Source organism: Maudiozyma barnettii (assembly GCF_903064755.1).
Source record: "Maudiozyma barnettii strain CLIB 1767 genome assembly, contig: KABA2_01, whole genome shotgun sequence".
NCBI lineage: Eukaryota > Fungi > Ascomycota > Saccharomycetes > Saccharomycetales > Saccharomycetaceae > Maudiozyma > Maudiozyma barnettii.
Window position 1 is genome coordinate 66,112 of NW_024545238.1, and position 26,903 is coordinate 93,014.

Genomic DNA, 26,903 nt, shown 5'->3' on the forward strand with positions numbered 1-26,903 from the left:
CTCTTTCTTTCTTTTACAATATTCAATCTTGTACGTCATACCCCACTTAACATTTGCATATAAAGAAATACTAACCTTTATATAAACATATATATATATATATATCTATATGAATACGATCGGTAGTTATTTTATCTTTAAAAGGAAAATACCGTATTATTAATTAAATATTAGGTCATCGCTTTCCAGTGAAAATTCCAAAAATAAAATTCCAAAAATCTAACATAAAGAGTAAAGATACATAAGAAGATGCAAAACACACATGAAAACAATAATACAAGAGATATTAAGAGCGCAACTCCGAGGAGGAACTATTACAGAATATTCATCTGTCAGATCAAACGTCTATAGAATGTCCTATCACCAATATAATAACGGTCATTACCAAAGAAACACAGGGTACAACAATAACAATAACAACAACTACCAACAGAGAAATAATGGATATGGTTATCAGAATGGATACCAAGATCACAATAATAGGTCGAATAACTATGGACAAAGGGACACATATCCATCACGGGAGCGTGGGGCTACACGAACTCATCATATAAATGATAATATTGTTAGATCTACGAATCAATTATATATGGGAGATTTAGATCTTTCATGGACTGAAGATACCATTAAAGAAATATGGAAAACACTTGGGGAAGAAAGCATTCGAGTGAAAATGATGATGAATAACATTATGAATAATAATAATACTAGATTCAGTGGTGGGAATACAACTACAAATAGCGATAATACAAAGAACCAAGGGTATTGCTTTATTGAATTTTCAACAAATGAACAAGCTGCAAATGCATTATTAAAGAATGGAATGAATATACCTATATTCCCTCAAAGACGGTTGAAACTGAATTGGGGTAGTGGTGGGAATTCCAACAATAACAATAGCAACAGCAACAATAATAACTACAACAACGCTAAACCAACCGATGAATCAAACATGAGTAGTAATGATACCAATTATTCTGTATTTGTTGGTGATCTTGCGCCAAATGTCACAGAGTCACAATTATATGAATTATTTAATGATAAATATCCCTCGATGATAGAACGAACGAGAGTGATGATTGATCGAGTTACAGGAGTCTCCAAAGGGTATGGATTTGTTAAATTTATCAATGCAGCAATACAATCAAGAGCAATGATAGAATTACAAGGTGCGTATCTTAATGGTAGGGCCATTAAGATTAATAGTACTGGACAACGTCAACAATCACAACCGCAATATAGTACTGATCCCAAGTCGATAGGAAATGGTAATGATAATAAATATCCTAATAAAAATAATAAACATCATAATAAAATCAATAAATTATCATTGTTTATGCTGCCTGTTCAACAATTACCAAGGATGAATCACATGACTGATCCTAACAACACTACATTATATATTACAAAAATATCACCATATGTCAACGAATTAGAACTTGAAGAATATTTTAAACCATTTGGGTCATATTATGACAAATTACGAATTTTTGCCCCAGAAGAGGACGATGGTGATACAAATAATAACAGACCTAGTTCCAAGAGTTACTACCAACAAGGTATTATACAATATGTAAATCGTTATGATGCTGAAAGAGCCATGGTAGCATTACATCAATACGCAATAGATGACATACCATTACAATTATCCTGGGGTTTACCAGTTGATGATGATAAACTGAAGATAAAACAACAAGATATTCAATTACAAGCTCAACCTTCCTACCCAAATGATATCTATTCGTACGTATGAGCAGTAGTTAATATATTATAAATATTACATATATATTAAATATACATTAGTTGTGTATGGTTGGTTAACTTTATGTAGTTAGTCAAATTGAGTTTAACATTACCAATTTCAATTTGACATTATGTTATTAATAACCTCCCACCCCCCTTCCTTCGTTCGCTGGTGATGCCCCCTCCTACTCCCCAAAAGATATTGAGCAAACACTTTAAGTCCTCTATAGCAACGATCCTTCCTCTTCTGTATTCACTATTCCAACCCCGTGAAAAAAACAGGGAAGGACATGGCAAATGATGAACGAACCCGGGGGCCCCAGCCCGGTTGTCTTCTTTTGCGCTGTCACGGCAGCCTGTCTGTCTTTCAATATTATCCCAGTTTGCCCCCTAAAAGTTGAATATTACGTACACCCACGTAGTGATTTAATAATCATTGAAGGCAGCTTCCTCTAATAATTAGTTGAACTGAATAGTTAATTCAGTTCAACACAATAGTAACTGGGAGAGAAAGACAAAATGAAAGAATATGTTGTCTAACTGAAGAATTAATGGTCATGTCTTCGATCTTTGTTTCTTGCTCACTGTTAACCCGAGGTCCAGAATAGAATAAAGAATGATTGATTCCCTCTTAGACAATACTAACAAGTATATTTCATTCTTGTCTGTTCTTATTTTGAAAATTAATTAAGAAATGCCTGATGTGTAAAGGTTTACCCCCTAAATTTAAAGTATACATATAACATAGCTTTCTAATACTAGTAACTATCGGGCTGAAGTTGATCGATCACCCCCACCCCCTAATAATTCAATTCAATTTAATGATACCTCGGAGGGCTTACAAGACCTTATATTTTAATTTTAGATTGTATATAAAGTCAGACAATATAACAGATATTCTTTATACCCTTTATTTATAAATATGTTTTTCCTTCCTTCTTATATCTAATTCTTCTTATTTTATCTTCTAACGAATATATATCACCACTCATAAGATCATTTTTAATCAATTGAGTACAAAACAAAAACACACAAGACAAAACAACAATAATGGAAAACTTAAACACTATGCAAAAGAGAAACAAGGAACCAAAGACCAAGGCTCCTGGTAATTATAAGAAAGGTAACACTGCCGATGCAGTCAAGATCTTCTACAAAGGTAAAGAAGCTGATTTGATTGTATTCGCAAATACTGAAGATGCTGTCCTTGCCTATAGGGCAGACCCACAATTGACCGAACTACCAAACGTTGTAGACGTATTCCAAGTCTTCACTGCCGGTAGAGGTGCTAAGGGTAACCTTGGTGAAGCCTCTATGTCTCAAATGCAACTAGAATTCGGTAATGACAAGAGTATCGAACAAGTGATCGACGCCATCTTAAAACAAGGTAAGATCTCAGGTGTAGAGAACACTGTCTCCAACAACTCTTTCGAGAAGTAAGTAAGGATTGCTCTACCTAATTTGTAACGAACACCCTCTATCCCACTTCTCATGTAAAAAATGACCTCAGCATCTGATTATAAATTTTATCCTATCTATAAATATATATATATATATATTTATTATTTAATATTTTTATAGTCGTATTCATTTAATGATCATACATTTCTTTTTTTTAAAGTCATTATTATTTACTGTTCCGTTGCAAGCCACGGCTTCGTGCGCCGTGACCCTTCGTGCGTGTAGTGCGAAAATTTTTTTGCTTCTTCTTGGGGGAAAATTTGAAAAATTTATGGGTTTTAATCATAATTACTATATATATTAAGATGAGATGAGATGAGATGAGATGGCATAAGATATATAATCTTGAGAGGTCTAACTATCTACTAGAAGAGGAAGAAGAAGAGGGGTATCCATAAAAAGACATATACAGAGACGCCGCAACAATGAGTGGGAAAAATGAGATAAACATCAGTAACAAGATGAAGAGACAAGAGCTCTTTGCAGACATCAAAGATCAAAAGAATAAAGAACGTCATACTATGAGAAGACAACGTGCTAAAGAAGAAAGAGAAAACCCTGAGTTAAAGGAGAAAAGATTAAAAGAAAATGTCACTAGGACGATAGATAATATGAGAGTATATGATGAAACTATAGCAAGCAATAATACTTCCGGAGGAAATGCCGACGGTGATGTTGACGGCGAGGCTGACGTCGATGATCAAAATGATCTAATGAAATATTTTAATACAAGTCATAGAGATCATCCTCCAAAGATTTTTTTAACTACCAATGTTAACGCTAAGAAAGCTGCATATGAATTTGCTAATGTATTAATTGAAATATTACCAAATGTTCAATTTGTTAAACGTAAATTTGGTATTAAATTAAAAGAGATCGCAGATATGTGTAATAAACGTAATTTCACTGATATGGTAATAATTAATGAAGATAAAAAAAAAGTTACAGGTTTAACATTCATGCATTTACCAGAAGGTCCAACATTTTATTTCAAGATAAGCTCTTATGTAGAAGTATTAAAAATTGCTGGTCATGGTAGACCAACCAGTCATATTCCAGAATTAGTATTGAATAATTTCCAAACAAAATTAGGTAAAACCGTTGGCCAATTGTTTCAATCTATATTCCCTCAAAACCCAGACTTTGAAGGTCGTCAAGTCATTACATTGCATAATCAAAGAGATTATATTTTCTTTCGTAGGCATCGTTACGTCTTTAGAGACGAAGAGAAAGTTGGTTTACAGGAATTAGGCCCACAATTCACAATGAAATTAAAGAGACTGCAGAGAGGTCTCAGAGAGGAGACAGAGTGGGAGCATACTCCAGATATGGACAAAGAAAAGAAGAAGTTCTATTTGTAGTATAAAACAACAACAATTCAGATTATATAAATATCTATACATATATATATATGCTTATTACCGTCACTGCGCACGAGGCGTGAAATCATCAAATTCATTGCGCAATTTTTCATTTCACCTGAAAAAACCGAACAAAACAAACAATGTGTGTTTGGGTTGTCTCTGTTTGCCAGCGTGAAGGGAAGGGAGGCTTCTCGCGAGATAGAAGACTGAGACAGTGGCAATCATTATTTTCGAATCAAAGGAAGGATAAATCTAAATATATACATTTAAAAGTTATTGTATATGCATAAAAAGTGTTCTCTTCCAGTTTTAAAACCTTAGGTGACTTTCCCTTTCCATATACATTGGATATTATCGGTAGTTTGTGTTGATTCAACCTCTAGTCAGTGCTTTGTTCCAGTCGATCTAACATTTTTTATCTTTTATTTTCTTCCTTATTTTTGCTAAATTTATCCAATTAGAGGTATCATCATCATCATCATAAATATTATCATTCTTTCCCTCTCTTAATTAAAAGCTAGTTGAGCATTAATATTTTCATTATTGTTATAATTTCACAAAATAAGAAACAGTTTCTGTTGATCAAGGATATCATAAAAATTAATAGTCATTATATATAGACATATCCTAAAGGTTCAATAAAGAGAGAAAATATAAGAACATACACTCAAACAAACAAAAGTTCTCACCCGATCATGGATTCAAACGGAGGTGCTCAGGTGATATCAGCTCTTGAAGTCATTTATTCAGTAAAATCAAATAATGAACAACGTCTCGAGAGTCAGAGATTTTTGGATAACGTCAAATTACAAGAAGAATCACCTCTATGGGGTTATGAAATTGCCCTGAACAATTCTTCAAATTTTATAGTGAAACATTTCGGATTGGGTCTCTTAACACATGCATTAAAAACTCATTGGAACAATTATGACGCTCAAAGAAGAATCGCTTTGAGAAAATGGATAATGGAATTGAATTATAGAGTTACAAATGAAGATCCACGTTACATTAAGGAAAAACTTGCCTTTTTATGGGTAGAAGTTGCAAAGAGATCATGGGGCGAAGCTCTGAAAGGTGGAGAGCCTACTGATGAACTTTTGACTGAATCATGGGTTGATATGGACAATAATTTATCCGAATTGTGGAACATTAATCAGGCTTCAAGAGAAGTAACATTAATAATATTTAGAATTTTATTTGAGGATGTGTTTTTATTAGATGATATGATTGTCCTCAAAAGAATGACCATTATTCAACCATTATGTGTAATGATAGTATGCCCGATGGAAGTGTTTGCATCCAAATACAAGTTTACTGAAAAATGGACCTTATTTAGATCTAGCAATGATGGTTGGTTCAAGACATGGATTGACGAATTAAACATTGCTCTAGGAGAAAATAACCAAGAATATGTGGTTAGATTATTAGAGACTTTAAAAACATGTTTGAATTGGCCATTAAGTGAAGTGATTATCAGAAACGATGTTATTTCAACATTATTGCGTTGTTTTTTGAGTGATATCCCAAAGGCTCAATCAATGGCTTTGGATTCAATGCATATTCTATTAACAAGACCATACAGCAATGATGATCATTACAAATCGGTTATAAATAATGTTTTCAATAATATGGACACTCTAGAGAAAGTTTATGATAGTTTACAATTTGATGCAAAGAACGGAATCGATGAGGCTAAATATCCAATCATCAAGAAGTTTGTTGATATGATAAGTTGTCTTTATGTTTGTGTCTTCAAAGTCGATGACAATGAAAATCAAGTCGAAAAATATTTAAGACTAGTATTAAAGGCAACATATAACGAAAGTTTAATAGTAAGTGGATTAACATTGGATTTATGGTGTTCATGCTTAAGAAATGATAATTTCTTGCCATACTTAGAAAAATACATCATACCTGACCTATTGCAGTATGCAGCTGATGCGTTGATATATTACGAACAAATTCCGGATCATGTGTCAAAGATATTCGCTGAGACAGATTTTCAATCAAAGACAGAATTTCAGTCATTTTGTTCCAGTTATAGGAAAAATATTAGAGATATTATTAGATTGATCTCTTGTGTAAAATTGGATCTCTCTTACGAGTGGTTGAACGTGAGATTAAATAGCTATTTCAGTTCACAATATGGCCAACAAGTACTCAGCTCCACCTTTTTGGATTTGAAGTCAGAACCTTATTTAAGTGCATTATCACAATTTATGATCATTGAATGCTTTATCAATGGATGTATACGATGGAAAATTTGGTACACCAATTCAGAAGATTACGATGCGAAACTGGATGATATCCTGAACAAATTAGAAATGTTATCGAATCAACTTATTGCCTTAAACATCAGGGAACCATTGTTGTTGAAGAAAGAAATTCAAAATTTTGCTTTATTCTTAACAATGCTGAAAGATAATGTATTATTCACATTGTTGGAAAAAATTATCACAACGGCGACCATGGATTACCCAGGTATCGATGAAGAAAATAATAGTGAAGAGTATGAAGCTGTCAGAGAACTTAGATATGCATGTGGTATTGAATTGAATAGAATGGCTTTACTAATGCCTGAATCTTTGAAAAGCATATACGCAGATCTAGAAAGTGTTGTGTCCAGAATACTCCCCAAATTATCATATCACGAGAAAATATCATTTAAATCATTCTTGTTAACAATCGTATTGAAATCATCATTAGATAGAAAAGAGGAAAGGTTTGCTGAACTTGTTGATAGCGAGTTGGTCGCCTGGTCAGATAAAAGTACAGAGGTTGGGCTATCAGACTTGCCTTGGTTTATGGAACGCCTCGGTATAGTAAAAATTGCAGAATATTTCCAAAGAAGAAACATAGATGAAAATAGTGATTTGCTATCTATTCCTATCGACGAAGAAGGCAAGCAATTGAAAATGGAACTAACAAAACGTTGGCAAACGTTATTCCCTGTCAGAGCTACTAGAATGTTTATTCATTATTCTATGCAAAGTGTAAAGAAGGACTCTGAATTTAAGATGTTGCAGGATATGTGGAGGCCACGTATTGTACCAATTCTACCATATATTTTGAGATTATTGTATCAATTACAATCTTACCATGATCCTGAAAATTGGAAAGAGCTTCCAAATGTTGTCCAATCATTTGTGAAATATTCAACGGTAGAACGGTTTTGGGAAGCAGGTGCTTCCAATAAATCTAAGGATGAATTTATAGATGAACACATGAAGGCCATGCATACTTTAAGAGATTTCGCTGATTCGGTAGGTCACATCGTAAGATACACTAGAGAATATACTCTATTAGTTGTGGCTGCTATATCTTCGTTAGGCAGTGTATTCTTCGATATTGATGAAATGCCTGAGTTGCTGTTCAACTCTATTGCTATATACAAACCGGACAGAAACGAAATCAGTCCCGGTGTCTCAACACACGGATGGAAACATATTTTAAATGTGGCTATTAGACCAATTTTAAAGAATTGTCCGGATGAATGTGCCTCTAAATTCATGCCAGTGTTTTTACCAAAACTATTTAATACCCTTGACGTAATATTGTGCGAAAAATGGAGTAAAGTTATGCAGGGCCACGAAACTGAACCAATTCCTACCGACGACGAAGAGATGACGGAGGAAATATTGGAAGAAAACTTATTAAGACAGTTAACTACTGTTGTTGTATTGATATTAATAGACAGTGTCGGGCAAAATGGCTCTAGTTCAAAAAGTAAATTGAATTCTCACCAAATAAAAATGAGGAAGACAATTTTCGAAGACATTAATTTATTAGCTCCATTTTTAAAGCTACTTAACCATCTAATTTCCTTCAAAGACACAAAATGTTCATTCAACGCGGTATTACTAATGAAATCGTGCCTAGCTGATGTTCTTATTAAGAATGAAAGTGTTGATGAATTCTTTACGGTAGAGGTAATGAAAACGTTACTTGTCAACCTAACCGCCAATAATTCTAATCGTGACTCATTCTATGAGGGAATGTATGTCTTTACTGTATTATTTTTAACTTTGTACAAAGAGTACAAATCCACAAGACAATATCTATATGAAATTTCCCACGGATATGATACGGAAAAATTATATGAAAACTTGAGGAAAGTTGATAATTTTAAGAACCAAAGAGCCTTAATGGTAGATTATTTCGATTATATTAGGAGGAACAATGGTACTTCGAATGATAACGACGACGACGTTGTTGCAGATGAGAGAAAAAGACAAGAAAAGAGAGAAGCAAATTTATTAAAAGCTACTCAAAAGCTTGTCCAAAAGAACAAAGGTCCAACTGATTTGTTGGACGATCCATCAACTGAAAATGATGCCATGGGCAATTTATTCGGCTCAGCATAAATATATAACTAATAACAATTATAATAAATAAACAAGAATACCAGGTTATATATAACCAGAGGATGCACAATCATCCATATCTCAGGTTGTAAATCATATCTAGATACACAATCTAGCATATTGGACAGCCAAAACTGTAAAAAGAAATATCTAATGATTTAGTTTCATTCATGCAAGGGTACAGTAATTTTTTCTTTATTTTAAAATATGGAATGATATGTAGATAGATATATTAATATTATACAACATGAACGATAGAAAAGAGAATGGTATATCAAAATCAAATATGAAAGTAAACGTCATATTTTAATGTCAATTATTTAGTTTCGTAATACTTCATAAAAAAGTATATCAATGATCAAAATATAGGTCTAATGCAATTAGTAACGACCACCTCTGGAACCACCACGGCCACCAAAACCACCTCTTGAACCACCACGGCCACCAAAGCCACCTCTGGAACCGCCACGACCACCGAAGCCACCTCTGGAACCGCCACGGCCACCGAAGCCACCTCTGGAACCACCACGGCCACCAAAGCCACCTCTGGAACCACCACGGCCACCGAAGCTACCGAAACCACCTCTAGCACCACCACGGCCACCTGGAGCAGAACCCTTCTTCTTCTTTGACTTTGATTTTGGAGGACCAGCAACCTTTGGCTTTGGAATAAATCTTTCAATTGGTAGCAATTTTAGTGGAGAAATATAAAATTTGTCACCTTCCTTGAAACTTGTAGCTTGAACACCTTCTGAACATTCAATGGTGAAGTAAACTTCGTTCAATGGACCAAGAATTTCGTCGACTTTACCAACTTGAGTCTTGTTTTCTAGATATATTGGAGCGTTAAAGTATGGAACTTTAGTGTTGATGGAGCGACAGACAATGTCACCTTCACATGGATGTATGAAAGCACCCATCTCTAAAACACTATCTGGAGGACCTTCTGGAACTCTGCTGAAGCCACCACGGCCACCGAAGCCACCTCTGGAACCACCACGACCACCGAAACCACCTCTGGAGCCACCACGGCCACCTCTTGAACCACCTCTGAAACTCATTATGTAATTATTATTTTATTTCTAGGTTAACGTGGGTCTATTAAGTTGATAAAACAAACACACTCCAGGATCAACAAATACAATCTTTAATCTCCAATTGTTTTTTAAGAATCAAACCTTAGATAACTGAGCTGTCTATACGTTGACTTGCAAAATTTCGAAGCTCATCTCTCCTTGTCAAAAGAAAATTTTTCACTTTCCGTAAATTTGATGCTTCATATTAAGTTTGTGCGACTGGTTCTTTGTTCAGTCCAATAAATTTTTAATGGTCATGTGATTAAAATAATCACGTGGCCTAAAATAATTTCTGACCTAAATTGTGCCAGAACACCTAATTATTTAGTTTTATGGTGATCAATACTTTCTGCTGATCAATACTTTCTGCTGATCCTATCATCAACCCGCCAATTTATAAGCATATTATATTTTAGAAGATATATGTATATACAACGTGAATTAGAAATATTTTGAAATAAGACGGCACAGAGCTGGATCAATTTCTCTTTCTTTTCTGCTTGTTCTTGGCCATCTCTTGAGTACAATCTGGACAATACCACGTCCCTTTTGGTGGCTCCTTCAAGTTCACGCAACCATAGTGGAACCATTCATATTTACAGTTTGGACCATCACAAGCAACCATCTCACCGAATGATACACGCTGACAGAAACAATACAATGTTTTGTCCTCCTCATCATTTTCGATAGAATGTCCATCTCCCTTAATTCTTGGATCTCTACCTTTCACCTTTGTCAGCTTACCAACATTATTAGATTGGAAACGTGATGCCATCCCATTTGCTAAATTGGTGTCCGGTACTTGTGGCGATTGTAATTGTTGTCCCAATAGTTGCTGTTGCGATAATGGTTTCTGAAGACTAATACTACTGTTAGTTTTCTTCTTCTTTAAAGCTGCCGGTGTTGCTGTTGATACAGCTGATCTCTTCTTTCTATCACCTGTACTTCCTACGGACGATTCCTTGGATTGCTCTGAACCACTTAATATCGTTTCCTCCAAGGGAGGCAATACACCATCTTCTTCTAGTATTGCTATATTCTTTTCTAGCTTGGCCACATGCCTCGATACAAGAAATAATGCAGTATTCGCAAGGATGCATTTTTCGTCTTGTAGTTTCCCAAGTGAGGCTATCTCCTCATGAACTTCCTTAGTAAGCTTGTCTTCATCAGGATTCTCAGTTATAGACCCTTTCTGTTTCACAAATTTTTGTAATTGAACATCTTTCTGTGAAAATTTCTTCCTATGTTCACTAGCTGTGGTATCAGCTCTCCTGATTTCCTTCAACATATATTGAAATTCAGCTTGCAAATTAGACACATCCTGTATGGTCTGTTCTAAAACTAAACTTGGATCCATTTCAAAAGTAACACAAAGCCTTGGTTGATATCTAAATATGTAGATATCCTAATAGTTTCTAAATATTAGAGGAACCTTTGTATTTTAGGTCCTTTGGATCGCTTCCCTTCCAATGTACCGTGTGTGTGTGTGTGTGTGTTATGTTCTCCGTTATATGAGGTTAAATTGTTTTTTGCCTGTTTACATAATAATTTCATATCGGACAGTCGTCTTTAGCGAATTAATCGTAACAATTATTCAAAACATTACTATACAGAGAAATGAATATGTTCCTTATAAATTCATTTTTTGATATTTACATTCTATTTATTATTACCAACAATCTAATACTTATTTTTTTATGTTATTTACATTCTATGTACAGGAGTTAGACCTAAGAGACGCATACCGTTTCCGATGACATGCATGGCAGCATTATATAGCATCAGCCTGGCCACTGCCGTTTCTTGTGGCTGACCAGTTACCCAGAGAGTAGCATAACATGATGATACCTGATGTGCAACCTTGAACAAATATGTCACCACAGTACAAGGTTCTTGTGTTCTCATTGCGTTTACCAGAACATCAGGATATTGGGCTAGAAGACGAATTAATAATATTGCTTCATTTTCTACTAGTAAATCAAAATTAGGGAAATCTATATTCAGATGGGCATGGTTAGAAGCAATAGACTGTAACCTTGAATGCGTGTATTGCAAATATGGACCGGTGTCCCCTTCAAATGACAACATACGATTCCAATCAAACTCATAATTATTGATTCTCTTGGATTTCATATCTTGAATCATAACAGCACTCACTCCGATCAAATCTGCTACTTTCTCTGGATCCTCAATACGAGAATATTTCACTTGGTCGCCTTTCATTACAGTAAGTGCTTTGTCCTTTGCTTCTTCAAGAATATTATCTAAGAATACAACTGTCCCTTTTCTGGTCGACATCCCTTTCACCATACCAAAATTAACATGCTCCAAGTTATTAGCCCAATTAAAACCTAATTGTTTTATTGTTTCAAATAACTGTGAGACATATAGATCTTGTTGGGTTGCGATTACGTATATCATCTTATCAAAATGATATTTTTCATATCTATCAATTGCTGCTCCTACATCTCTCGTCAAGTACAATGTAGTACCATCAGATTTTTTAATGACTGTTTTCCCCAACTTTTTATTAAATTTTGTTAGATCTATTAATGTGGCACCATCTGATTGTTCTAATAAATTATTATCTTTGATCAATTCCATTGCTTTTCGTATTGTGTCTCGAGGTACTTGTGATTCACCAGAATAAACATCAAAATGAATATTCAATCTTGCATAAGTACATATATACTTGTCGATCGACAGTGAACGAAATGTTTTCCACAGCTTCAATGCCTCTTCATCACCAGACTCTATCTTCTTGAAAAACAGTTTAGCTTTGCAATCTATAGAATCTGTAACAGATATGCCATCCTTAATTTCCTGCTCTTTATCTTTATTAATTCTGACATAGACATCAAATAAATGATGAATAGGATCAGAAGCTAAGAGATCTTCTTTACCATATTTATAATAACCGACAGCAAGTAGGCCAAACTGCTTCCCCCAATCACCAAGATAATTCATCCGAGTAACTTCCCAACCCATAGCTTGATATAGATTCGAGAGGAATCCACCTATAATAGTCGACCTTAGGTGTCCAGCATGGAATGGTTTGGCAATGTTTGGAGACGAAAATTCGATCAATACTTTCTTGTCAGACTGAAGCTTACGAAAACCGTATGATTCTGCCTTCAAGCCTATTTCAGGTATTACAGAATTGAACAAAAAATGAGGACTAAGAAAAAACTTTAAGAATGGACCATTATGTTCTATTCGTTGGATATAGTCCCCTGTTGGAAATGACTTTGCCCATTCTTGTGCTAACATACTTGGTTTTCCAATATGTCTCCCTAACTTTGGAAGTGGTAACACGAGATCGCTATCCTCTAGGTTAGAGTTCCATTGTATTGATTTAAAAATCGTGCCAATATCAATTCCTGACATCCTGTTCAATTCGTTAGATATGTAAACCCTTACCAAATTCATAATGGTCTGATTTGATCTACAATTTGTTATTTCTTTGTGGTGATTTAAATTTTCACATAATTGTTCAAGGTATTTCACTTGATTGTTGACCTGGTTCAAAGAATAGTACCTATAATATGTTACTGTATCATAAATTTTATTGGATGTATTCTTTAGTAGTCTATGAGAACATCTCTGTCGGCTTAGACTGTATCCGAGATGTGTTGGTCTGAGCATTGCACAGAATAAACTAAGAACTTTGTCGAATGAATCTATCACGGTTAAAGTTACCCCTCAGATGAATTGACTTTATGCACTTTCTTTTATTTCGTAATTTTCACGAATTATTTATAGATCATTTCTTGCTCACATTTTTTTTAAAGGGCGATCTTATTATATTAATTAAAAAGATGTATGTACCAATATGTTAAGTAACAGAAGAGATGTTAAAAATAAAAACAAACCATCATGATGGTTATATCCCAAATACAATTAAATTAGGATCATCAAAAAATTAACCAAAAAAAAGGGGCATACTGGGAATTGAACCCAGGGCCTCTCACATATTCGAGTATAAACCCAAAGCGAGAATCATACCACTAGACCACACGCCCAATTATTTTAAAGAAAAAGAAATATTTTAGTTTTGATAATACATTTAATAGCCGGGTAACTCCAATTTGTTATCAATAATTACTATGATAATAGAGCTCGGACTTCTCCTAATATTTGGTAAACAGAGGTGCTGTTGTTAAACTGCTCATCTTTGTGCATAGTAAATCAGTTTAACATAACAACAGCAACTCTCTTTATCACAGAAACCCAGCATTGTTAATTTAAGAGAAATATAAGTATTTGGTGTAAAGTACTGTAACCAATCTCGTTCTATAAGGGAAAGAACATCAAAAGTATTATAATATGAAGTACCATTACTTAGTTACTAACATGTTTTACTTCGTAAAAAATATTTTCAATTGCTCCATAATGGTCTTGAACTTTCGAATAAATTTCATGTTTTTTAGGACACTCTTTAAGAACATTATGTAACAACACCATCAATAATTGATAGTCTTACTTCCTTTAATTCAAATATTCAGTAGATGTTTAAAAAAAATACAATAATTAAGAACAACAATCTGAACATAATAATTATAAAGTGTCTATTGTTAAAAACAGAAAATTTAACAAGAATCATATTTTACTTTACATCTAAATAAAGAACTGAATTATCTTCTGGCTGTAATCAGTCAATTATTTAAGAGATTAACTTAATAGAAAAGACATATTTCAAATTATTGAGAGATATAGTTAATAAAATTTCATGTATTTTCTCATCTTTATAAAGAAAACACCCCGGTAATATATTGGCTTAAAAAGTATTTAATATTATATGGAAACCAACTACGATTTATTATATTGGACTCTTCAACAACAATTAATTTTTTAGGAGTTGTACGAAAGTAAAATAGCAGAACCCCATTGACAATTATTCCAAAAGGATGCATCTCAGCTTCTATTTTTCATTTCCTTTGAGATCATCACTTTGACGTTTGAGATGACATATCCAAAATTTTGCTTTCGAAATATATGGAACAGAATTTTGAGATTTAACTAATCAAAATGATCTCATCCGTCCAGATGTCGCGTATGTAGCCTTAATACAATTTGAATTATAGAAATAGTGTATATTATTTTTACATCTGAGCGATTTCGTTCAGATGGCTGATTCTTTGGCAAAATATAATGTTACATGTTAAAGGCGAGCACTTAAGAAAGCTTAACGAAAAATGGGCCCAATAGATACAAAGGTTCAAAGAAATAAAGCTCGAAGGAGAACAGATAATCACGTCAATCTATATTCATTTATATTACATAACACTCGCAACGTTAAAGGACTACTATGGATTTTTTAAAAGAAGATGAAGACATAAACTTAGATTTACCTGAGACCACACAGATTAATCGTGATCTATTTGCAAAAGAAATAAGCAATATAGATTCATCTGTTGATGAAGAATTTAATGTAGATAAGTTTCTTATGGAGAATAATTTTCATTATATGGAATTGGACCCATTACTTCGAGATTTATCAGGGCTGTCATCCGTTATAATGTCAGATTTACTCGAACAGGTCTCTTCCAATTATGAACATTATCTAGAGTTCTTTAACACGTACACATCAGAGGATAATGAAATTCAGTTACAGATACGAGATATAAAAAACAAACTTGATACCTTTATGACAGGGTTTGACACATTGACCAAGAAAGATATTGCTCATTATAAAGAGATTATTAGCGACACAGTTGAATATCTACGAAAGTTAGATGAGATAATTACACAACTGAGGAGTCACAAGGAGCTTGCGCAAAATATTGCGTTAAGCAAAGAATTAAGTAAATCATTACATGTATTATGTGGGGTCGAGGAGATAGACGACATTCTTTGTGCTGATCTTGTGATGCAATTATATACCCTAATCTCTAAATGTGAAACAATGCTGTTATCTCTCGAACAATTAAACTCTCCTTATATTCATCATTTGTATAATGAATACCAAGGAATAATACAGGAATTCCAAGTATCATTAAAAATTCTAACCGAGAGATGTTTAGGAGATCCAACAGCATATCCTGATCTCTCAAAAGCTTTGGTTTCATTTGTTAATACGACCAAATCGATGATGAACTAAGTTGCAAAAGCTCTATATCAATACTAAATAGGATAATACATAATTTTTCATCTTTACTTTCTGTAATATCATTGTAGTTAGATTATGATTAAAGTGCAAATTTATTGAATTTTATATATCTCCGAAATATGGATTACAGATACATTACATAAAATGATGAAGAGAAAATAACAAGCAATATTCGTAGTAGAGAACAATGACGTTAAATGTTAAAATTATTTCTCTGATATATTTCTTATTAAGTTCTTTAGATCAATTGTAGTATTATGATGTTAAATGGAAAAGTTTTTAAAAACAGAAAGAAAGGATGAGACAAAAACACATACGCAACCTGAAGGTTTTGATATATATATATATTTCCTTTGAGATCTGCTTAGGATCTTGGCTTCTCCTTCTTTTCCTTCCATAGAGCTAGCAAGGAAACACCAGAGACCTTAACGACCTTGAATCTAACACCTGGAATATCACCCTTAGCCTTACCCTTTCTACCGAAACCGGCTAGTAAAACTTCGTCATTTTCATCGACGTAGTTTAGACAACCATCATTTGGAACGAAAGCAGTAACTTTCTTACCGTTCTTGATAAGTTGGACTCTGACACACTTTCTGATAGCAGAGTTAGGTTGCTTGGATTCAATACCAATCTTTTCCAAGACAATACCTTTAGCGTGAGAAGAACCACCAAATGGAGAGGACTTGAAGGCAGTACCCAAAAGTCTCTTCTTGTAGTTATTTTCGGCCCAACGGCTGTTTAAATTTATAACATTATCACATGGATGATAATATAACAATTTGTTAGTAAATTGACTCTATTTAATTATGATGATACAAATTTATCATAGTTCAGATGACAGTAAGATCTTAAAAGTCGATAGTTCAAATAATGTATTGATTTCATCCCGATAGTGAATCACCAACATTATAGAATTTTGAATTGACAATATTAGTAAACGTCTACTCAATCAGAACTGATCTCATTGAATTAACATAAAATTAATAATCCATAATTCTTTTTTTATTCTGAGAATATCGTAAAATTCCTTAGTCTACCATTATTATCTAGACTTTTCTTTGTTCAAATTATCTATTCAATACAATAACACGATGGCTGAATTTCCCAATCATTTGATTCGTATTTTTTAAACTTTTCCTCCCCTTTCATCTGATAGTTATTTCATTATAATTAACATACTTGTTTCTTCTGTGGACACGCAACTTTCTAGCGGAATTCAAACCTCTTGGCTTACCGGAACCCATTTTGTTGTATAGTTTATTGACGGTTTATTTATGAACTTTATAGGGAAATGAATAAACAAGAAAAAATAGTGTTCCTTATATATATCACCTATCTTTAAGCACTTATCAACTTATTTTCACCGATGTATTACAGGTCACTTACTAGGTAACTGCTTGCATAATAACTTAGCATCTGTGTTCATTGCCCATCTCAGATTGCTATAATCTTGCCCTTGGTCAACTATCGCTGAATAAATTGTCAATAGAGAAAGAGCAACTAGTTCTGACCAAAACAGTGGGATTTCCATCGCGGAAAGACAAATTTATTTATTTATTTTTCTGTTTTTCCCGAAATATTTAATTTTCAGAAATAAATTTTTTCTTTGAAATATGTGGGTGCAAGGATGTAATATATGTAGTCAAATTAATGTCGATTTTGAATTTCCAAAATTTTTCAGTTTTGACTAAGCAGCCAGGCATTAATAATGTTAAAACGATGCGATGAGCTGGTTTTGTAAATATGGTCATTATAAGAATTAATATTTACAGACCCGTATAGTAATGAAGTGATAATGTCTTCTGGTGAGAAAAATATTGACAAGTATACCGCGGTCTTAGTTGCGCAATACTTGAAGAAACAAGGCTATGATGAGACGTTGAAATCATTTTTAAGGGAAACATCTATCCCTGTATCTGTGACAGGAAGTGATAACAATTCGGACTCTAATATTCATATCGATGATCTAAAGTCAATTATATCCGATAGGATAGGTTATAACGATCATGTTCTAGACTCTAAACTTAAGGATCTTACTTTGAACGAGGAACTACCGCCAATCGATAATGAGAGATTTCACATAAAGAGATGGAATTTTGATTGTAATTTCGATAATTTTCAATCTTTTGCCTTGGATGGAATTCCAATTATGGTAAACTTTTGTAGCATCGAATCAAACAATTTAATGGTATCTACATCATCAAGACGATTAGAAATATTTGATGCTAATTTACAGATGGTATCGCAACTTACTGATCAAAATATGAAATCTTTGGGTGTGGTTAAATTAGCTGGATCTATTCCAGGTAGTGATATCATTTACGTTTGTTTAATGTCCGGTCATATATATCTGTTTGATAAGACCTACAAACTTATTACCGGGTCTTCCTTTAAACCTCATGGTAGAATGATCACTCATATTCAATTTTCCAAAATGGATGATAACAAATCGTGGTATGTTTTAACGACTTCAATGGACAATACTATGAATTTAAGCATATTGAAGCTAAAGGATAATACCCCTACCTGGACCGTTACTTCAACAATAAAATTATTATCTGCATGCACGACTTTAAACATGTCCAAAACAAAGGTTACAATTAATGGGAAAACTGTTTCAAAAACAGTAATTTTATTAACCAGAATGGATTTCACTCATATTGTTTGTTACACTTTGGATGATTCTGACATTTTACAAAATTGCTTCAATATTGCTTTAAACAATGCTCAATTTAGTACACATTCATTTAATATAAGGGATCTTATATTGATTAACACTACTTTTGCGGACGGCTCACCAGTAATTAACAATGGAACACTAATAGGCGTTGCAACTTCTCATGTTCCATACCTAAGACTAATTCTGCTAGAATTCCCTAAGATGGAGACTTATTTTCAGAAAATAAATGATAACAAACAAGAGAATACAGGTATTACTACTTATTATGATAAAATATTGAGAAATATGGCAACACAACTTCCACAGGACTCATATTCACAACCAATTATGAGGTATATCCCAAACCCTAACGGTATTATCATTGGAACGGACAACGGTCTGTACGCTATTGATTTATTTAACGGAGAATCATGGCAACTTGACATGCATTGTGATATAAATGGACAAAGAATCAAATCCATGGAAATCAATTTTTCGAATTCTGCGTTATTAATTGGTACAGCATCAAAATCATTTCATCTGTTCAAGTTAAGATGAGAATTGCATTCAAAATACTATTTAATATATACATTATGATTTCCTTTTTTTTGGAAGTTTAGAAACCTAAAAGGTTTTAGAAATTGTATACTGATTCCATAAGGTCTATTAAATTATAGATATTAATATATGCATATGTTCCTAAATTTTTATACGATTATGTGATATATATATATGTTTATGTGCAATGATATTTGATTTGATTAAGTTCTTTATTTAACTTTATCTGAAATCTATATCATTTGAATGAATAAATGAATAAAATAAAAATAAAAGTAATAAAGCAAAGTTAATTTGAATGGGTTAGATCATTAAAATTCGACGTGGTTATTACTAGTAAACCCAGATTGAAAATTTCCAGAATCGTTGTTTCCGTAATTATTATTATTATTATTATTGTAATTTCTGTTACCACCTCTGTTACCACCTCTGCTACCACCTCTGCTACCACCTCTTCCTCTTCCTCTACCTCTAAAATTACCTCTTCTATTGTTAAATCTTGGTCTTGCAGAAGATTCCCCGAATGTGTCCATATTCAAGGCCTTTTCTTCTTGCCATCTCATATTTGTGTTGGTCTCCGCAGATGTAGAAATAGAGTCGAAAAAGGATGATTTTTTGTTGTAGAAACCATCTGGATGTGGTTCATCCCTATTAGCCTTTTCTACTTCCTCTAATTCATCTATTATATGTCCTTCTGGAGCTTCTTTCGCAAACTTCGCATTATTCGATGTAAAATCAAAATCATCGTTAGGAATTTCGATCTTTCTGGAAGGATCTGGACGCTGCTGCTGTTGCTGTTGTTGCTGTTGTCTGTGATGATTATTGTAGTTAGACTTATTTGGGCGTGACTCTCTTTGTCTTTGTGAATCATTCGTAACATCGGTAGTTTCCGAAGAAAGACCAACAGTATTTGCACCTTCAGTTGGAGCATATACACCATAATCTGCAACAGCTGCAGGTAAGTCTTCTTTGGGGATACTACCTGTTGCCTGTTGAGATTGCTGCTGTTCAGGGTTTGCTTGCTGAGCTGGCACAGTACCATTATCTGGACGAAGTACTGGCTGAACCTCATCCAACCCAACTTCAAGGATACTTAAATCTTTGACATCATTACCATTGAATTGAACAGTCTTATACACCGTAGTACTTGGATATATCTCTTCAGGACCCCAATTTTTACGACCTTCGGTACCAAAGCAACGAACATTTGTTAGAGTAACAGTCCCCTTATCAGAATCGATGTTGTCTAGTAAACCTACGTATCTGTTGTCAGTAACAGAAATCAGAGAAATGGTCTTACCAAAATATTCAGACATTTTCTCAGCAGTTTATTTTATGGTATTTTATTTTCTTGAGAATTGTTCAATGAGAATAAGTTTGAATGCATATGTCGTACTTTAGGTTTTAATAATCAGTTACTTGCTACTCTTAATAATCTTAACAAACAATGTAAAACATCCTTTGATTGTGCCGTGTTACGTGTGTTGAAAGTTGAAAATTGGCATGAACGTGATGTTCGTTAAAAGTGATATAGTCTACTATAAAAGCCAAGCAAAATACGGATCATTCTACTATTCCATCACCAAACGAACAACTAAGAAGCAGTAAAGATGGGGTGAAGTTCACATCCAAGTTATTATTAGTGTTACAATTTTTATATTTATATAAATGTAAATACATATATATGTATATCCGTGCAGAACTCTTGAACATGATTATGAACCATTGAGACAATTTACAGTTCAGTTACTAAGACGTCATATGAGTTGGACATTAAAAAAATTAATGATATCTCCTAAATCACTTGATAGGAATCTCGACGTTATAACTTTCCTGTTTATTATTCCATTCCTCATTTATTAGCTTTTCACATATGTGCAAATCTATCATTGTCATGATAATCTCATTTAATGAGTTAGACCTCAAAGTATCACACTACCTAAATGGTGGTCTTCCGTTAATTGATTTGGATTTAGATTGTGGTCGTATTTTAGTAACTCTTCTCGAAGTTTCATTATTTTTGGATGCTGCTGAAAATGTTTTTCTCCGTGGACCTTCTTGAACTACTCTATCTATGTTTCTTGTTGGTAACCCACCTAATGATGGTCTTTCTAAGTTGTTAGAATTCCTCATATTATTAGTTGGTCGTAGATATCCAGCATTATCGTCCACTAATAAACTATTTCTGATGGTATGGAGAATGGACCTTCTTCTCAACTTACCAGATTGTCTGGAAGTAGAATTACCTACAGGTCTCTGATTCATCGCATAACTGGGATTTCCAACTGATGACGCTTGTTTCTGAATTGGAGGGTTTAATACAAACGATTCCTCACTGTTGTTATCATCATATACGTTTTCATTCTCAGTACTATTATTATTTTTAGCAAATCTTCTTCTAGGAACATTATTAGTCTTATAATTTGTTGTGTTCCCTCTGACTGGGAACAATGGTTCAGAAAATTTGCCTGAACCAGATTTGCTAATATTTACCTTGACTGAGCTGTTTGTGTTCAATAAATGTAATTGTTCCTCCAATTGCAATCTCTCTTGTTTTAATGTTTGGACACGTTTAATGGACCTTAATTCTCTTTCGATATCTAAAGAGACACCAGGAAAATCTGTACAAGCTGATGTGCATAAAATACCATATATCAACGAGCCAAAGGATTCATTTAAATCGATAAGATTGTCATGTATCGCATTTAAACGTGCTAGATTACTATCTAAGGTGACTACGGAATCTGTCAATTCTCTAATTTGAGGGACCAAATACTCCTGAAGCACATTCTGGTCACCTTCCATTTCAAACCCACTTCCATTCACATTGCCAGGCTTACCATTGAAGTTGTCATTTATATTGATGCTTGCTATGGATGATCTCCTTGATCCGGGATTACTACTCACAGATAGTTTATATTCGGTCCCAGTTCTCGAACTAGATTCGTTATTTCTGATTTCGGACATCAATAATCAATAACAAAAATAAAGAAAAGATAAAAACTATTCAGTCGTAGTAGCGTAAGATATATGTACTATAATTCTAAAACAAAACGCAACGGCTTCATGCAATTGACCTGGTTTCTGTTTATGATGTTAATCTCATTCCAGTGTACAGTAAATGATCTTTGTTTATATTATAAATGTTTGAAGTTTCAATTTATTTATTTTTACTTAAAAAACAGTGAAAGACGCGAAAACCCGAGAGGACCATTTCTAAATTTGTCTATGGTATGAATGACACATGAGAACCACGTTATAAGAGGTACCAATAATGGATGGAACTTCGGAAGATGAACGTACATATGGTTCATTTAAAAATGTGTGTGTGTATCTCACGAACATTTCAAAATATTTTACTGAAAGTTTTAATTTCTGTAAGGTGTGAACCGAAGATGGGCACACATGACTCTATTACGTAGTTTATATATCTCTTGGGCATAACTATGAACGTCAAATTGAAATAAACTGTCAAGATGCTCATCATATAGAGCTTCCTCGCTCATTGCATTGTCCCATAACCGCCTCAAAGTAGCCATGTAGAACACAACATTGTTATTGGATAAAAGTATATATGAGATATTTACAAGATAGCGAATAGATATGAGTCAGTTTAATACCGTTACATATACTTCTTGGCATTTTTCAACTTCTCTGATTTTAATTTAGATTGCGACACAACACCACCTAGCCAGTATTTTTTCAAGGCTACTACCAAGAATATTGTACTCAAAAGTGATAGACCATACCATGTAACTAAATATTGGAGATGATTGTTCCTTAAGTCAATTGATGGATGTTTACCAATAGGGACACCAGCTTTGACCAATTGTAATTCATTGAATTCCAAGTTTTCATCTTTATCAGTTGCAAACGTTTTAACCTTAGGTGTGGTATTTGATTCATCACGTTTCTGCCAGAACTTCCACCATGATGTACTTTGAGAATTGTTATTATTAGCTAAATTATTAATTTCAGCACTTCTCCAAGAAGGATGATCCTTCAAATCGTAAAGAGCCTGGAAATTAATTGGTTTACATCCAACGGTATCAGCAATAGCATATATATCAGCCACCTGCCATAATCTCGAATTCTTATCATTTTGTTCCCATTGAAGGCTACCCCTCACTTTTGGTGGACGCACCAAACAAATTAGATCGATAGTCGATGTAGGTAACGATAGATGATGTAACGTTCTAGTATCTGGCGAAACTTTGTGTTCACTGATCCATCCACGTTCCACCAATAATTTCTCACCAGTGTCTTCTCTAACAAAGGGCGTGTATAAAACATACGCCTTCTCACCATATTTGGATCTTGGTCCAACAAATCTCTCTTCATCATGTAAGAAATGGCCTCTAATACGGACTTTACGATATTCCCAGTCTTCACACATGTCAACGGAAAAATCCTTTGGTAAAGGGATTGGGTCATACATTAATTTAGTCTCACACTGAGTCACTAATTTAGTCTTCCATTCTAATCTTCTTAATTGCCATGTACCTAGATAGAATGAGATGATTGGCATAGCAATCATCAATCCCAGCACGATATTTTTACCAAAGGAGCCCCGTTTCTCTTCTTTATCATTGGGATTATGATGTGTCTTAATAGGGTTCCAATCAATTGTAGATGTAACCACAGATCTTCTCCCCAAAGTTAGAAGCGATGCGTTTTGAACCCTACATTTCGGAAGTACATGAAGTAGTACTCCTTGTCTCGGACTTATCTTAAGACCAACCCTAACCAAAAACATATCGAATAAGGTATCACACGTGGTTTCTTAAAGATAGTTATATACTTTATTTTCTTTTTCAGATACTTAATATTCGTTAAGAACCGTAATCTTTATCTGACTATATATATGTTTGTTTTCCCATCCTATTACTTGCTCTCTTATACCGACAAATTCCTTATTATCATCTCTCACTTTTTTTTGTTTCGTTTTGTTAGCGAAGCTCACACATTCATATTATTGTAAGGGCAGTAAAGTTCAGAATAGTTACTTCAAATGTACATATGTATATATATGTATGTATAAATATAGAATCTGTTTGTTATGTCTGTGTATTCTCAGAACCAACAAAACTTGGTGTTCTTCTCCCAGATAATGGTATCCTTGTTATAACCCGGAGGTGGTCTTACAGCACTTATAGACCCATTTTGAGCATACAATTCATCATCATCACAAACTTCCTTTAGGACATCCCGCAATTGAGGAAATTCATTCAATGAAATTTCGAAATCCCAGAATTGTAAAACATCTAGATTTGTTTTTCTTGCTTCATTTATTGCCTTGGCAAATAATTGTCTCAAGACTACCTCGGAGTTCATTTTTTGGTCCTCAGAGATGTAGATTTTGGTGATGACCAACTTGTTATCATTCCAGTTGTGATGCCATATGATGTGACTGTGATTTTCTAGTTCAAACCCAAATGGTGGTTGGGTGGTTCCATTGTTAGTTCTCTCTTGGATGAAAATATCACGATATTGGAACCATTTGAAAATTTCGATATCTGGTTTTACCATAAAGATAAATGAATCTTTATTGGCACCATTTGTTGTTAAAAGATCCTTCTTAAATTCATTATCTTGCAAATGAATCAAATCTTCATAATCGTCGAATCCTAAAAATCTACCAGGAGCCGAGTCAACTCCTCCACAATATTCCTGATATAATTCATCGATGTGTGTAATGTTATGTAAAGGAACATGCAAAGTATGGTAACCTAATTGTGTATAATAATCACCCACTTCACTATATAGCGTGATCACCAGATTCTTAATGAAATCTGGGGCACCAGGTGTAGCACGTAGCTCATCATAATATTTGTTAAGTGATTCGATCATAGCTTTGGCGTAACCTTGGCCTCTAAACTTCTTTTCAGTAAATACACCACCAATACAAACATTCAAACACAATTCAATTTTCCCATCAGAACCACTGGTGGTACAATATGCTAATCTGTTCAATGTTTCACAACTAGAAACAATTTGGCTCGTCTTACCAGTTGCTGGTAGTCTTCTATCCTTCAAGGCAAAGAATTTAATACCAAACCATTCGCAACCTTCTGGGTATAGTTTCTGAGTAGCTGGGTCCTGGTTCTTCTGTGCAATTCCCGATTCACTCAAGTATTGTTCTCTATCAGCGTACTGATCTCTCGGCAATAGACCTTGCCAGGCTTCTCCATTGTTCATGTGAGTAAACCTTTTGATCTCTGGATCGTCATATTTTTCAAAAGTCAGATATGTGGAGTTGTTAGTCATAGCTATTACAGTGTATGTACTTGAATTGCGAAGTCGGATACTGAACTTATAACAGAATGGAATATTAACGCTTTCTTTCTGAAAAATACAACAAAGAGAGATGACAAACAAATGGGAGTATCTGAGTTCGTGCTACTATATATATTCGTTCTGGACACTAATCAACAGTTTCATCCCTGCATGTCTCCAGGTTTGCCTTTACAACAGAGTTGAGAGTGATGAGATGAAAAGTTATTCTTTGAAACTGGAAAAAAAAGCGGCGTACGGAATTACTCAGCAGTTTTCCTTAGGAAAATATTTTTCCATGAATGCCATCGGAATTCCCTACCAACAGGCGAAATATGGAGGAATATCTACAAAGAAAGGGCAGTAGGTGAAGGTGACACAAAATAATTCCTTTAGAAATGAATCTGAACTGAAGCAGACATACTGTGGTTAGACTTCTATTCGTTCATTATTTAATGTGTTAGGTATAGAGGTGAATGGTGTAGCTTAAGTTTTAATGTTAGGTAAACAAAATATAATTGTTATATTTCTTTTATATTTGTAAGTCATTTTTTTTATATTGTATATAATTTACAGAACGAATAGAATCTAACTTCGAATGTAAGTTCAGAATTCTTTGTCTTTATATATCATTTATTTTATCGAAGTTTTGTTTCTTCTTATTACCTAAACGATTGTCAAGTAATTGATTTGTTACCTAAACGATTGTTGGTTAAACGATCGATAAATAATGAACTTATTTTCTAAACGATTATGGCCTAAACGACTATTACCTAATAAAATGTTTAGTTCTTATTAGGACATCTTAGATATCTTGATTCCACATAATTTCTGTCATAGATATCAATCGTTTAGGTAGCAAGAAGAAATGATATATCGGTAAAATTAAATAATATATAAAGACAAAGAATTCTGAACTTACATTCGAAGTTAGATTCTATTCGTTCTATAAATTATATACAATACAAAAATGTAGAGAATCTGAGATAGAGTGTTTGCCTCTATTAGTCTCTTCAAGCTTTACTTTATTTAATTCGGACATTTTTTAATACGATAATCGATCAGTCTCTTTATATTATATATAATTTATAGAACAAATAGAATCTAACTTCGAATGCAAGTTCAGAATTCTTTGTCTTTATATATTTTTTATTCTAATCTCAATTGAGGTTCGAATTATGTTTGTTTCATAATGCGATTAACTTTGTTTCTGTCGGAAATATATTATAAGAGGGATAATGACCAAGGTTATGATCTATTGATAGATTCATCCCGCAATGATCTAACGATAGG

General features: G+C 33.7%; 14 protein-coding genes and 1 non-coding gene across 15 annotated transcripts; 6 read left to right on the forward strand and 9 right to left on the reverse strand.

Annotated features, from left to right (window-relative positions):
* Positions 1–262: 262 nt before the first annotated feature.
* NAM8 (Nam8p) lies at positions 263–1,753 on the forward strand (the record flags this gene model as incomplete). The annotated part of the gene is made up of 1 exon (XM_041547970.1): positions 263–1,753. The coding sequence occupies one exon, from the start codon at positions 263–265 to the stop codon at positions 1,751–1,753; it is 1,491 nt and encodes a 496-aa protein (XP_041403904.1).
* A 1,040-nt stretch (positions 1,754–2,793) lies between these two features.
* On the forward strand, positions 2,794–3,183 carry RTC3 (Rtc3p; the record flags this gene model as incomplete). Its single annotated transcript, XM_041547971.1, has 1 exon — positions 2,794–3,183. The coding sequence occupies one exon, from the start codon at positions 2,794–2,796 to the stop codon at positions 3,181–3,183; it is 390 nt and encodes a 129-aa protein (XP_041403905.1).
* Positions 3,184–3,629: 446 nt separating this feature from the next.
* RPF1 (rRNA-binding ribosome biosynthesis protein RPF1) lies at positions 3,630–4,565 on the forward strand (the record flags this gene model as incomplete). Its single annotated transcript, XM_041547972.1, has 1 exon — positions 3,630–4,565. The coding sequence occupies one exon, from the start codon at positions 3,630–3,632 to the stop codon at positions 4,563–4,565; it is 936 nt and encodes a 311-aa protein (XP_041403906.1).
* A 698-nt stretch (positions 4,566–5,263) lies between these two features.
* Positions 5,264–8,932, forward strand: MSN5 (karyopherin MSN5; the record flags this gene model as incomplete). The annotated part of the gene is made up of 1 exon (XM_041547973.1): positions 5,264–8,932. One exon carries the CDS (start codon positions 5,264–5,266, stop codon positions 8,930–8,932), a length of 3,669 nt encoding a protein of 1,222 aa, XP_041403907.1.
* A 380-nt stretch (positions 8,933–9,312) lies between these two features.
* On the reverse strand, positions 9,313–9,993 carry GAR1 (H/ACA snoRNP pseudouridylase subunit GAR1; the record flags this gene model as incomplete). Its single annotated transcript, XM_041547974.1, has 1 exon — positions 9,313–9,993. The coding sequence occupies one exon, from the start codon at positions 9,991–9,993 to the stop codon at positions 9,313–9,315; it is 681 nt and encodes a 226-aa protein (XP_041403908.1).
* Positions 9,994–10,486: 493 nt separating this feature from the next.
* YNG2 (histone acetyltransferase YNG2) lies at positions 10,487–11,365 on the reverse strand (the record flags this gene model as incomplete). Its single annotated transcript, XM_041547975.1, has 1 exon — positions 10,487–11,365. One exon carries the CDS (start codon positions 11,363–11,365, stop codon positions 10,487–10,489), a length of 879 nt encoding a protein of 292 aa, XP_041403909.1.
* A 347-nt stretch (positions 11,366–11,712) lies between these two features.
* On the reverse strand, positions 11,713–13,653 carry KABA2_01S00704 (uncharacterized protein; the record flags this gene model as incomplete). Its single annotated transcript, XM_041547976.1, has 1 exon — positions 11,713–13,653. The coding sequence occupies one exon, from the start codon at positions 13,651–13,653 to the stop codon at positions 11,713–11,715; it is 1,941 nt and encodes a 646-aa protein (XP_041403910.1).
* A 291-nt stretch (positions 13,654–13,944) lies between these two features.
* Positions 13,945–14,030, reverse strand: KABA2_01S00726. The gene is given in 2 exon segments: positions 13,945–13,981; positions 13,994–14,030. It is a non-coding gene; the product is annotated as a tRNA-Pro (tRNA).
* Positions 14,031–15,316: 1,286 nt separating this feature from the next.
* Positions 15,317–16,108, forward strand: COG2 (Golgi transport complex subunit COG2; the record flags this gene model as incomplete). Its single annotated transcript, XM_041547977.1, has 1 exon — positions 15,317–16,108. One exon carries the CDS (start codon positions 15,317–15,319, stop codon positions 16,106–16,108), a length of 792 nt encoding a protein of 263 aa, XP_041403911.1.
* A 373-nt stretch (positions 16,109–16,481) lies between these two features.
* KABA2_01S00770 (40S ribosomal protein uS12) lies at positions 16,482–17,364 on the reverse strand (the record flags this gene model as incomplete). The annotated part of the gene is made up of 2 exons (XM_041547978.1): positions 16,482–16,854; positions 17,300–17,364. 2 exons carry the CDS (start codon positions 17,362–17,364, stop codon positions 16,482–16,484), a joined length of 438 nt encoding a protein of 145 aa, XP_041403912.1.
* Positions 17,365–17,915: 551 nt separating this feature from the next.
* KABA2_01S00792 (uncharacterized protein) lies at positions 17,916–19,337 on the forward strand (the record flags this gene model as incomplete). Its single annotated transcript, XM_041547979.1, has 1 exon — positions 17,916–19,337. The coding sequence occupies one exon, from the start codon at positions 17,916–17,918 to the stop codon at positions 19,335–19,337; it is 1,422 nt and encodes a 473-aa protein (XP_041403913.1).
* Positions 19,338–19,648: 311 nt separating this feature from the next.
* On the reverse strand, positions 19,649–20,653 carry SCD6 (Scd6p; the record flags this gene model as incomplete). Its single annotated transcript, XM_041547980.1, has 1 exon — positions 19,649–20,653. One exon carries the CDS (start codon positions 20,651–20,653, stop codon positions 19,649–19,651), a length of 1,005 nt encoding a protein of 334 aa, XP_041403914.1.
* Positions 20,654–21,272: 619 nt separating this feature from the next.
* On the reverse strand, positions 21,273–22,304 carry DAM1 (Dam1p; the record flags this gene model as incomplete). The annotated part of the gene is made up of 1 exon (XM_041547981.1): positions 21,273–22,304. One exon carries the CDS (start codon positions 22,302–22,304, stop codon positions 21,273–21,275), a length of 1,032 nt encoding a protein of 343 aa, XP_041403915.1.
* Positions 22,305–22,959: 655 nt separating this feature from the next.
* On the reverse strand, positions 22,960–24,093 carry SHY1 (Shy1p; the record flags this gene model as incomplete). Its single annotated transcript, XM_041547982.1, has 1 exon — positions 22,960–24,093. The coding sequence occupies one exon, from the start codon at positions 24,091–24,093 to the stop codon at positions 22,960–22,962; it is 1,134 nt and encodes a 377-aa protein (XP_041403916.1).
* A 317-nt stretch (positions 24,094–24,410) lies between these two features.
* KABA2_01S00880 (uncharacterized protein) lies at positions 24,411–25,604 on the reverse strand (the record flags this gene model as incomplete). The annotated part of the gene is made up of 1 exon (XM_041547983.1): positions 24,411–25,604. One exon carries the CDS (start codon positions 25,602–25,604, stop codon positions 24,411–24,413), a length of 1,194 nt encoding a protein of 397 aa, XP_041403917.1.
* Between the last annotated feature and the right edge of the window lie 1,299 nt (positions 25,605–26,903).